Consider the following 12,895-nt stretch of genomic DNA (forward strand, 5'->3'; position numbering starts at 1 on the left):
TGAAATCCTCCTTAACTACTCTAAAAGTTTGCTCCTCCGTTTTGAGGATTTAACACCACCCCCACCCGCATTTACTAAACATAGCTCAGTGCAGGAGTACAGGCCCAAGGCTGGCAAACGCTCCGCGTATCTTAACCCCTTCATTCCTGGAATAATCTTCGTACGGGCCCAAGGCTGGCAAACGCTCCGCGTATCTTAACCCCTTCATTCCTGGAATAATCTTCGTACAGGCCCAAGGCTGGCAAATGCTCCGCGTATCTTAACCCCTTCATTCCTGGAATAATCTTCGTACAGGCCCAAGGCTGGCAAACGCTCCGCGTATCTTAACCCCTTCATTCCTGGAATAATCTTCGTACAGGCCCAAGGCTGGCAAACGCTCTGCGTATCTTAACCCCTTCATTCCTGGAATAATCTTCTTGAACATCCTCGGGACTCTCTCCAATGACAACACACCTTTTCTGAGATACAGGTCCCAAATACTCTCGGTGCGGCCTAAGTAGTGTCTTATAAAGTGCCAGCATTATCTTCTTGCTCATATATTCTGCTTCAGTTTAAATGCCAGCATTGCATTTGCCGCCGTTACCACAGGCTCAACCTGCATTGAACCTTCTGGAACTCTTGCCCAAGGCCTCATATTTCCTTCTGCACTTCTGTTGTTTGAACCTTCTCCCCAATCAGATAATAGTTCACTATTGTTCCCTTTGCCAAAATGCATTATCGTACATTTCCCAATATTGTAATCCATCTGCCAATTTTTTGCCCATTCTTCACATGTGTCTGTGTCCTGCTGCAATCGCATTCCTTCCTCAGCACTACCGACGCCTCCACCTATCTCTGTATCATCCGCAAATCTTGCCACAAATCCATCAGATCCATTATCCACATCACCGACAAACAATGTGAAAAGTAGCAGACCGAATACTGACCCCTGAAGACCACTAGTCACTGCCAGCCAACCGGAAAAGGCTCCTTTTATTCCCACTCGCTGCCTCTTGACTGTCAGCCATTCCTCTATCCATGCCAGTATTTCTTCTGATTGTTATCCTGTTAAGTAGTCTCATGTGTGACACCTTATCAGATGCCTTCTGAAAATCCAAATAAATGATATCCACTGTCTCTCATTTGTCCATCCTGCTTATGACTTCCTCGAAGAACTCTAACAGATTTGTCGGGCAGGATTTCCCTGTACAGACGCTATGCTGGTTTTGACTTATTTTATTATTAGTCTCCTAGTACCCCGAAACCTCATCTGTTATAATAGACTCCAACACTTTCCCAGCCAGAGGTTAGTCTAACTGGACTATAATTTGCTCTCTTCTGCCTTCCTCCCTTCTCAAAGAGTGGATTGACATTTGCAATCTTCCTGTCCTCTGGGACCATGCCAGAGTCAAGTGATTCTTGACAGGTCATGACCAATGCATCTGTTATCTCTTCAGCAACCTCTCTCAGGACTCTGGGATGTAGTCCATCTGATCCAGGCGACTTATCCACTTTAAGAACCTGAGTTTGCCCAGCTCATTTTCCTTTGTAATAGCAATGGCACTCACTCCTGCTTCTGACACTCATGCATCTCAGGCACACTGCCAGTGTCTTCCACAGAGAAGATGGATGCAAAGTACCTATCAAGTTCATCTACCATCTCTTCCCCATTTCTACCTCATGAGCATCATTTTCCAGTGGTCCAATATCAACTCTCGCCTCCCTTTCGCATTTTTATAATGGTTTATATTATTGTCTAGTTTGCCCTCATATTTCACCTTTCCCCTTCATATAGCTTTTTTTTTGCCTGTTGTTGGATTTTAAAAGATACCCAATTATCTAACTTCCTACTTACTTTTGCTACCTTATATGCACTTTCCTTGGTTTTTGTACAGTCCTTAACTTACGACCATAAGATATAGGAGCAGAATTAGGCCATTTGGCCCATCGAAGCTGCTTTGCCATTTGATCATGACTGATCCCTTCCCAACTCAGCCTCAATCTCCTGCCTTCTCCCCATAACCCCTCATGCCCTGACTAATCAAGGATCTATCAAGCTCTGCCTTAAATATACCCGATGACTTGGCCTCCACTCCCATCTGCGGTGATGAATTCCACAGATTCACCAAGCTCTGGCAAAAGAAATTCCTCCTCAGCTCTGTTCTAAATGGGTGCCCCTCGTTTCCATGGGTGCCACCTGGCCTGCTGAGTTCCTCCAGCACTCCGTGCATGCAGCTGAATTTGAGAGCTGGAATATTCATTATCATTGCTTAACATGGCACTCTTCAGTCTTTCAGTCTTTATCTTCCTTCATCAGCCACGGTAGCCTAGCCCTGCTCTACCTGCTGAACCGTGTCTACACCCACCTGGACAAGCCAGCGAGCACTGTGAGGGTCATGTTTTTTGACTTCTCCAGTGCGTTCAACACCATCCGCCCTGCTCTGCTGGGGGAGAAGCTGACAGTGATACAGATGGATGCTTCCCTGGGGTCAGGGATTCTTGATTACCTGACTGGCAGACCACAGTACGTGTGCTTGCAACACTGTGTGTCCGACAGAGTGATCAGCAGCACTGGGGCTCCACAGGGGACTATCTTGTCTCCCTTTCACTTCACCATTTACACCTCGGACTTCAACTACTGCACAGAGTCTTGTCATCTTCAGAAGTTTTCGGATGACTCTGCCATAGTTGGATGCATCAGCAAGGGAGATGAGGCTGAGTACAGGGCTACGGTAGGAAACTTTGTCACATGGTGTGAGCAGAATTATCTGCAGCTTAATGTGAAAAAGACTAAGGAGCTGGTGGTAAACCTGAGGAGAGCTAAGGTACCGGTGACCCCTGTGTCCATCCAGGGGGTCAGTGTGGAAATGGTGGGGGATTAAAAATACCTGGGGACATGACCCTCACAGTGCTCGTTGGCTTGTCCAGGTGGGTGTGGACATGGTTCAGCAGGTAGACGATGGCATCCTCAACTCCTAGTCGAGGCTAGTAGTGAACTGGAGAGGATCTAAGTGTGGCCTGACCATAGGCCGGAGCAGCTCCAGAACATACATGTCTCTCCAGGGTCTTCATGATGTGGGAGGTCAATGCCACCGGTCTGTAATCATTGAGGCCGCTGGGGCATGGCGTCTTCGGCACAGGGACGAGACAGGACATCTTCCACAGTACAGGAACCCTCCGGAGCCTCAGGCTCATGTTGAATACATGGCGAAGTACTCCACATAGCTGAGAGGCACAGGCTTTTAGCACCCTGGTACTGACACCATCCGGTCCTGCAGCCTTGCTTGGGTTGAGACGTTTCAGCTGTCTTCTCACCTGTTCAGTTGTGAAGCCCGCTGTGGTGGTTTTTTGTGGGGGTGGGGTATGGTCATGACAGCAGGGTGGGGGACTGTGAGGAGGGGTAGGAGGGGAGAGTGGAATATGTGTTGGTTGGGGGCCGACAACAGATGGCTCATGTGGGGGATGGGCAGGGGTCACAATGTCAAATCCGTTAAAGAATAGGATAAGTTCGTTGGCCCTGTCCACACTGCCTTCAGCTCCTCTGTTGCTAGTTTGCCGAAACCTAGTAAAAGGCATTCAAAAGGACATATGGTGCATTGGCCTTTATCAATCGCGGAATTGAATTTAGGAGCCAAGAGGTAATGTTGCAGCTATATAGGACCCCGGTCAGACCCCACTTGGAGTACTGTGCTCAGTCCTGGTTGCCTGACAACAGGAAGGATGTGGAAACTATAGAAAGGGTGCAGAGGAGATTTACAAGGATGTTGCCTGGATTGGGGAGCATGCCTTATGAGAATAGGTTGAGTGAACTTGGCCTTTTCACCTTGGAGTGACGGAGGAGAGGTTACAGCGGGACTTTGATAGGATGCAAAACTTGGCTGAGAAGTGACAGATGGAGTTCAAGCTGGAGGATGAGAGGTGACCTGATAGGGGTGTACAAGATGATGAGAGGCATTGATTTTGTAGATAGTCAGAGGCTTTTCCGAGGGCTGAAATGGCTACCACAAGAATACACAGGTTTAAGGTCCTGGGGAGGACAGAGGAGATGTCATGGGTAAATTTTTTACTCAGAGGGCAGTGAGTGCATGGAATAGGCTGCCGGCAATGGTGGTGGAGGCGGATATGATAGGGTCTTTTAAGAGATTTTTGGATAGGTACATGGAGCTTAGAGAGATAGAGGGCTATGGGTAACCCTAGTAATTTCTAAGGCAGGGACACGTTCGACAGAACTTTGTGGGCAGAAGGGCTTGTATTGTGTTTTATGTTTCTATGAACATACATTTTGTGTCAGTAACAGATTTGGAAATGTTGGATTTGGTCTCTCAGCCAAATTGTTGACACAGTCTGGGAACAACTGGGCTCCGAGCACCGGTCCCTACAACACCGACTGGGACATCCTGCAGGCCTGGGGAGGGCCTGGTTATTCCTTGTATTTGAACACACAGAAAGCAGGAAGGCCACTCGGCCCCTCCACACCGTCCTGTCATTCAATAAAACCCCGGGTCCCCAACACTACTCCCATCCCCACTTTTCCCGGACCATTGGCCCCGCTTGCAGGGCAACAGTCTGCCGGTGTTTGCCCCCCAATGTGGTGAATCGCCACCACCGTGGGCTCAGACATTTCCACAGATGAGCCCCTCCTGTCCCCACCGGGACAAACATCCTGTCCGCCCCCTCTCTCACCGTCTTCATCCTCTCCCTCCCCGGGGAACCGGCATCAAACCGACGGGCCGAGCGGTCTCCTCCTACCTCTCAGCGATACATCAGACTCCGGCCGCAGGAGACGCTTCACAAACGCCCCAACTTCCCTCGGAGGGAAATGGAAATAAATCAGAAAGCGGACATTTACTTTGGGATTTGTTCCGCTTTAACGGAGTAACGCCCTCTCGGCTTGTCCGCCACCACTATTGGTTGTAACCAGTGATTGACATCGCTTCGCACCAATGGGAATAGCGCAGCTCTGCTTTCAATTCAATTCCTCTGTTGACTGTCGGGGGGGGTGGGCGTGGCTCGTGCTCAGTAGCTCAGCCGTTAAACCGAAAAAGCTCGAGAACAGCAGCGCGTCTGTGACGTAAGGCACCGTGCTCGTGACAGCAGATGCAGATACGGGGAGACCATGGGTGACGTCAGGCGCGTGGGGGGTGCTGCTGTGTGACGTCACGTGAGGGGAAGCGCTTCAATTTTAAAACACCTTTTGTTGGGTCTGATCTGGAACAACAAAATTAAATTCGGGTTTCATCGGGAGCGGATCCGGTGTTGTGAGATGTGTCCGGCTGTGCCGTGTTGGTGGTGGAGTGGGCAGCGGGGTGTTTGTCTCCGGGCTCTCCTCAGCCCCGGTTTTCACTTTGCGACCGAGCCCGGGCCGTGGATCAATTCCTTGTGGTTCTGCAGGGGGTTTGGGGCGAAGGGACAGTCTGTCTGTCTGTCTGTCTGTCTGTGTGGGTCGGGGTTATGAGTGGGTCCCGGGACACATTAACTTGTAAACACCGGACCATCTGGTGAATTGGATCAGACAGCTTCGCTCGCCTGTCCTTTCAGGAAACAACAATTCTCTCTTCATATTAATGACTGTCTAAACTTGCTGTGAACAAGATTATGTGTTACAAGATTGTGAGTTACAGAGTCTAGGACAGCTGTCACCGTCATGGGCTGCGAGTGCAGACAGGGATTGGGGTCACTGAGCTGTGCATCAGAGAAGGACACGGGTTTGTACAGCCTCCTGTGGGGTAGAAATGTCCACACGGTGAATTCGGATCTGCTGGCACATCGGGAGTCTGAAAGGGAAAGGGAATAGGGAAGGGGCTGAGCAGAGAGTTTTAACAGGGGTGGAGGAGTACAGGAGCTGTCTGATAGATCGTTTTAATTGTTTTTATAATCTCACAGATGGTGACTGAGGAAGAAGCTTGTTGACGGAGGATACCCGGAGGGGAGCGGCTCAGACACGGAATCAGGAATTGAATGAAATTGACTTTATTTCTTACATCCATCAGGAGTAAAAATCTTTACTTGACATCTCCATCTAAATGTGCAACGTGCAATCATAGTAATTTATAACAGTTTATAATAAATAAAACAGACAATGTAATATAGAGTACACTCAAATCAGCGTGAGTTCATCAGTCTGTCTGCCTGGTGGAAGAAGCTGTCCCGGAGCCTGTTGGTCCTGGCTTTTATGTTGCGGTACCGCTTCCCGGATGGTATCAGGAGAGTGACAGTGATGTGATTTCCTGTGTCACGGGTACAGACAGTCATCTCAAGTGAGGAGTTTGTGTGGAGATGCAGCTTCCCTGGAGATGGAGGAAAGAGGACACACCAACAGGTGGAACCAGCTGTGGGAAGACATGGTTTGTCAGGTCTGACGATGAGCTGAATGTACCATAACCTTCAGACTGAATCAGAAAACCATTCTGAGGGTATTTGAAATGTCAGAAGCAGGGGAGATGTGATCACATGTGCAGAGGGCAGGGGTTGTGTCTCCATCAGAACCTCAGTGAGATGGTTCAAGTTACAATGTGCAGGAATGAAAACACAGTGTTGGGTGCTGGATTTAATCATTGATTCTGACACAGTGAGAGGGTTAGTTTCGTTGTAAGGAGGCAACATTACTGTCCCCTTACTGTCTTTCCTCTCCACCCCATCCTCCCTCTCACCCCCACATTGGACATAAGTTCAGGGTGAAAGTGAATACTTTGAGGGGAGTCTGAAGGGGAATTCTTCACTCAGAGTTTGGTGGGAGTGTGGAATGAGCTGCCAGCAGAAGTTGTGGATGTGGGTTCGATTAAGACACTAAAGAGAAATTTGGGTGATGAGATGGATGGGAGGTGTATGGAGGCTATGGTGCAGGTAGTTGGAATTAGGCAGTAAAAACATAAACAGGTCAGCATTGACTAGAAGGGCCGAAGGGCCTGTTTCAGTGCTGCTGGGCTCTGTGACTGTCATAATATTCTGATCTGTAATTTCCAGAGTCAGTGCTTTGCTGCTAATGACTGAACCCAGAAATTTACCCAAACAAGAACTGAAAGACTCGTAAAATTGAAAGACTGCAGAAAGCGTTTACAAGCTGTGATCCTTGCCAAGGCGGATGTTACTAAGTACTGACCATGCAGGTTGTCCAAACTTTTGCTTCGGGCCCTTTTCCTTTCTTGCTATTTTGAAACTGTAAAAGATGGAAATAAAAATATAATCCTGCTTAAAATATTAAAGAAATGTGCCATATTTAACTTTGTGCCTTTTGGAAATCAGGTCATCTTTTACTCGCTTAGCTATTCACAGTAACAGAAATTTAACCAGGGGCGCCCAAACATTTGCATGCCACTGTATATATCCTGTGCCTTCCGAATTGCTTCCAGAAATTCCTGCCATTGCTGCTCTGTTTTCATCCTGCCCATGTTCTTTTCAAATTAATTTTGACCAATTTATCTCTCATGCCTCTCTAATTTTCTTTAATTCCACATCTGACTTTAGCTTCTCCTTCTCCAATGTCAGGGTGAATTTGATCATATAAAGATCACTTTCCCTTAAGGGTTCTTTGAACTTAAGTGTCCTCATTAATTCCGCTTCATTACAACACCCAATCCAGAATAGCTCATCCCCAAGTGGGCTCAACCATGAGCTGCTCTAAAAAAGCATCTTGTTGGCATTCTAGGAATTCCTCCTCTTGAGACCAACACCATCCTAATTTTCCTAATCACCTGCATGACAAACCCCATGACTATTGTAACATTGCCCTCTTGGCACGCACTTTCTATCTCCCATTGTAACTTGTGGACCACATACTTACTACTGTTTGGAGATCTCCATACAATTCCCATCAGGGATTTTTTTTTTACATGTGCTGTTCCTTAATTCTACCCACAGATTCCACACATTCCAACCCTATGCCAACTATTTCTAATGATTTTATTTACTATTTTACCAACAGATCCACACAACCCCACTACCAGCTTGTTCTTGGCTTGTTCTTTCAAGAAGCATATAAGTATCTGGGAAACAAGTGGACCTGCAGATGCTAGAAATCTAGAGAACTACACACAAAGTGCTGGAGGAGCTCAGCATGTCAGGCAGCATCTATGGATGGGAATCAACATTTCAGGCCAAGACCCTTTATCGGGACTCTTGATACCCACGTCTCTGGAATATCAACGAGCAAAGAAAATAGAAAGTCGTGTGAAATCAGGAAAACCTTTGACAAAATTTAGCTCAAGGCTTAAAAAAACCCTGCCAAACAGAGCTCAATAGTTAACAAATACAACGAAGGCAATAAACACTTTCATCAATACCAACATTAGCTTTTTTAAAGTGAAAATATCTTCGTCCCATTTCAATCAGTAAAATTTATAAAGATAAATAAGAACTTTGGAAAACTTTAGAAAAGACTATTTACACTAAACCCACTTAGATTAACACTACCTTGGACAGAAGAAGGAAGTGAAATAACACACATTAAAAAAAAAATCACACAACAGTCAGATAAAACTTCTAAGTACGAGGGGTGATTGATAAACTCATGGCCTAAGGTAGAAGGAGATGAGTTATACAGCCCTCGTTACATGCACATGCAGTTCAACTCTTTGAGTGATTATGCAGAAAGTTTGAAGATAAGAACTCATCAGGGGTAATTGACAGGTTTGTGCCCAAGGTAGAAGGAAATGAGTTATTAACTTCAAACTTTCCGCATAACCACTCAAAGAGCTGACCTGCATGTGCATGTAACGAGAGCTTTATAACTCATCTCCTTCCAGCTTAGGCCATGAACTTATCAATCGCCCATCTGTGGACACTTTCTGGAGGTCCAAGATCCGTGTGCTCCACGACTGCTGGACTAAGTGTGTAGGAGGGGACTATGTTGAAAAATAAATGTGCTCGGTTTTCTAAAATTGACTCCTACCCGAGGCTGCGAACATATCAATCACCCCTCATATATATTTTCATCAAAAATGAACAGGATTCATCACCCCCTGTGTGTATGTGCAATCGTGTAAGAAATACAGACTAGAAAACTTCAATGAGAGGTCAAATCAGAAAAATGAAACATCACTATGGAAGTATGACCCTCCATGGGAGAGATCCCAACGATCTGAGCAGATGGGATGGTGACAAGGAAGCATCGAGCACCTGACTGAGAGTTGGAGACCTCTTCCCAGAAACAGAGGGGGTCCTTCCAGAAATACAGGACAAGCTGGTTAACAAAAGGAAAAAAAAAATCAAAAACACATGAAATATAAACAAACAAGGCAGCAAGTGCAGAAAATGCCAAGAGAAACCAGACACAATCCAACACATTCCAGGATCCTGCAGCAGTTTAACTCAATCTAATTACTTACAAAGGTACAATCAAGTGGCAAATATCATTCATCAAAATCTTGCTTTAAAATACAAACTCATGAACACCCTCCATCAATTCGTAAAGGTACCATAAATTCAAGCCAGATCCAGAAAATCTGACAAATTATATGATAATCAATACATTATTTCAGATAGGACAATCCATAATAACCATCCGGATATAATACTACAGGATAAACAAGCAGGAACAACTCTCTCAATAGATAAAACCATTCCCAACACACCCTCACCACGGGTATTAACCGAATTATTTTCTCTGTCAATCAGCTTCCAAATGTTGCTACTCTGTCATTCGTTACCACACCCCGCTGCTGATTCCCTTCTCCTCATCATACGTTCTTACCCCGACCATCGTCCAGAGCCCCAAACTCTGCCCTGTGCAGACCCGCCGCTGGTTTCTGACCCTGCTCCACTGAACATCCAACTGGTGGTTTCCCATTCTGCTTTCAGTCTTTAGAGGACAGTGGTGTTTTCTAACAACCCTATACAAGCAGAGAAAATGACCCATAATGTGGAAATCAGCCATCAATAAGGACGTTAACTACCAATGTTATTCTTCCTCAGCCCAGAGATTTGAGGGGCGAAGTACATCTCAGACAGAACTGCAGTCAGCTCGACTTCTTCAGTCTGCAGAAAATTCAAGGGAAACCTCTTCACCCACAGAGTGGTGACTGTTTGGAACCCATCACCGCAGGGAGAGCGAGAGATGAACAACAGGGCAGGATTTCAAAGGACCGTCGTGGAACTGAATCACTGGCAGGGTCCAGCCGGCCTGAGTCGACTCTCTACTGTACACTAGGTGTATTATAAATTCACCAAGTACCGGAGACAGAGTTTAAAATAGAACTGATTTATTTGTCTCGGATCCAAAATATTAAACTCCAGTCCCATTAAAGGTGAATATGTAGCTGATGAAACTCCTCCCATGCCCAGTGACCAGGGTGCAGAACTGGGTGCGGGGAGCAGCAGCAATTATTGCAGAGCTCAGCACCGGCAGTCACTCTCGAAATTGCATTCAGCACGGTGATGGACAAATATCCAGCATGCAGCTTAATCAAACTTTGTCTCTAGTGTGAACCCGGTAGTGTGTCACAAGTGTAACACGCTGTAAGGTTTCACTGCTAAAGTAACGGCCTCTCTGTAATGTTTCACTGCTGAGGTAATGGTTTCTCTGTAGCAGCAATGTTTAGGTTATGACTAGAGATAACAGGGTTTTGGAGTGCGAGGCTATCCAATGACAGAAATGTTCTTCCTTGTGAGTCTGGAAGAGAGATTTCATGGTCTTTTGCTGGGGAGAGATGAGAAGACGTGAATAGAGAGAGTGGGCCCATTTTCTTTTTTTTTTGTTTTCTTTACTAACCCTACAGTCAAAGTAAGAATTTTAAATCTCATTCATTTAATCACATATTGTGTACTGTTTGTTATTTTGGGGTACTGATTTGTAACAGAGGACACATCACACAGCATCCACCAAAACGAGATTTCATAAGTTTTGCCCGGCTGATGGGCTATCACCCCCTGTATTAAGCTGCTAGCCGAAGCGAGAGTTACATAAGGTTACATTACTGAGTGAATCGCTTTCCATATTCACAGCAGGTGATCAGCCTCTACCCACTGTGAACTTGCTGGTGTCTCTGTAGTTGAGATGATCGAGTGAATCCCTTCCCACACACTGAGCAGGTGAACGGCCTCTCCCCAGTGTGAACTGACTGGTGTGTCAGTAGGCGAGATGATCGAGTGAATCCCTTCCCACAGTCTGAGCATGTGAATGGCCTCTCCCTGGTGTGAACTGACTGGTGTGCTTGTAGGCTAGCTAACTGTGTGAACCCTTTCCCACACTCTGAGCAGGTGAATGGCCTCTCCCCAGTGTGAACTCGCTGATGTACCTTCAGATGAGATGACGAAGTGAATCCTTTCCCACAGGTTGAGCAGGTGAATGGCCTCTCTCCAGTGTGAACTCGCTGATGTACCTTCAGATGAGATGATTCAGTGAATCCCTTCCCACAGTCTGCGCAGGTGAATGGCCTCTCCCCAGTGTGAACTGACTGGTGTCTCAGTAGGTGAGAAGATTTAGTGAATCCCTTCCCACAGTCCGAGCAGGTGAATGGCCACTCTCCGGTGTGAACTGACTGGTGTCTCAGTAACTGAGATGACAAAGAGAATCCCTTCCCACAGTCTGAGCAGGTAAACGGCCTCTCTCCAGTGTGAACATGCTGATGTATCTTTAGTTGGGATGACCGAGTGAAGGTCTTCCCACAGTCTGAGCAGGTGAATGGCCTCTCCCCAGTTTGAACTCGCTGGTGAGCCATTAGGTCAGACGACTGAGTGAATCCTTCCCCAAAAATTCAGCATATAACCAGCGTCTGCCCAGTGTGAACTGACTGGTGTGTCCACAGGTGGGAAGACCGACTGAATCCCTTCTCACACACAAAACAGGTGAATGTCCTTGTCCCAGTGTGAACTTGCTGATGTACCTTCAGTTGAGATGACCGACTGATCCATTCCTACTGTCTGAGCAAATGAATGGGCTCCCCACTGTGTAAAATGACGGGCGTGCCAGCAGGTCAGATGATCGAGTGAATCCCTTGCTCCACTTATTAAATGTCTGGACAGAGACAGCAAAACTGGTGTGTTGTGTTCGAGATTCCCGGAAACAAATTCCTCGTCATTTTTAACCTGCAAAAAAGATTTACAAAACCGATCAATGGGCGTAGGACAACATTTCAGATGAGATCACTTGATTTGTCAAGGTGTGAACTGACATCACACTGTTACTGTGAGGTTCAACCCAAGTTAGAGGGAGAAATCATCTTCTAAATGGGCACAATGCTGGTATCTGGAATGACCATCAAATTCTGATGCTCTTCCTGAATGAATAGGGCATTTCTGTCATCTCCAGTCTGTGACCTGGCTCAGTTTGACTCTCTCCATTGGCATTATTCCCTGTTCTCAGTGATCTGAATGGGTGTCTGGCCCCACAGTAATTGAAACACTCTCACACAAATAGCTGGCAGTGTATTCCACACGCCCACCACTCTCTGCGTAAAAAAACTTACCCCTGACATCCACTCGGTATCTATTTCCAAGCAGCTTACAACTATGCCCCCTCGTGTTAGCCATTTCAGCCCTGGGAAAAAACCTCCGGCTATCCACACGATCAATGCCCCTCATCATCTTATACACCTGAAAAAAGGCTCTAAACATAAACAAGGAAATTATACATTGCTTTGAGGATTTGTTCAAAGTATACAAAATTATGAGGGTATAGACAGGGTAAATGCAAGCAGCTTTTTCCATGGAGGTTGGGTGAGATGACAACCAGAGGTCATGGGTAAGTGGGGAAGGTGAAATTTTAACGGGAACATGTGTAAAAGCTCTGTACTGAGATGGTCGTGAGAGTGTGGAATGAGATGCCAGCAGAAGTGGTGAATATGAGCTCAGCTTCACCATTTCAAAAAAGTTCAGATGGGGGTAGGGGCATGGAGGGCGATGGTCCTGGTGCAGATTGGTGCATTAGACAGCTTAAATGGTTTTTTTTGGCATTGACTAGATGGGCCAAATAGCCTGTTTC

At 46.4% G+C, this 12,895-nt stretch overlaps 1 protein-coding gene across 1 annotated transcript; it reads right to left on the bottom strand.

Moving 5' to 3' along the window:
- Positions 1 to 8,082: 8,082 nt before the first annotated feature.
- LOC140208009 (uncharacterized) lies at positions 8,083 to 12,494 on the bottom strand. The gene is made up of 3 exons (XM_072276541.1): positions 12,381 to 12,494; positions 11,031 to 12,000; positions 8,083 to 8,109 (listed from the first exon to the last, which is right to left on the bottom strand). The coding sequence occupies exons 2-3, from the start codon at positions 11,631 to 11,633 to the stop codon at positions 8,083 to 8,085; spliced, it is 630 nt and encodes a 209-aa protein (XP_072132642.1). The 5' UTR covers positions 11,634 to 12,000; positions 12,381 to 12,494.
- Positions 12,495 to 12,895: the final 401 nt, after the last annotated feature.

This window comes from Mobula birostris, chromosome 13 (genome assembly GCF_030028105.1).
Source record: "Mobula birostris isolate sMobBir1 chromosome 13, sMobBir1.hap1, whole genome shotgun sequence".
Lineage (NCBI taxonomy): Eukaryota > Metazoa > Chordata > Chondrichthyes > Myliobatiformes > Myliobatidae > Mobula > Mobula birostris.

What these genes read in the sequence shown, in the direction of transcription:
- LOC140208009 (XM_072276541.1), bottom strand. Translation starts at nt 11,633, where the DNA reads ATGGCTCACCAGCGAGTTCAAACTGGGGAGAGGCCATTCACCTGCTCA. An exon ending in GCCTACTGACACACCAGTCA is followed by an intron (nt 8,110 to 11,030) that starts GTTCACACTGGG and finishes TTGATATTCCAG; the next exon opens with AGACGTGGGTATCAAGAGTC.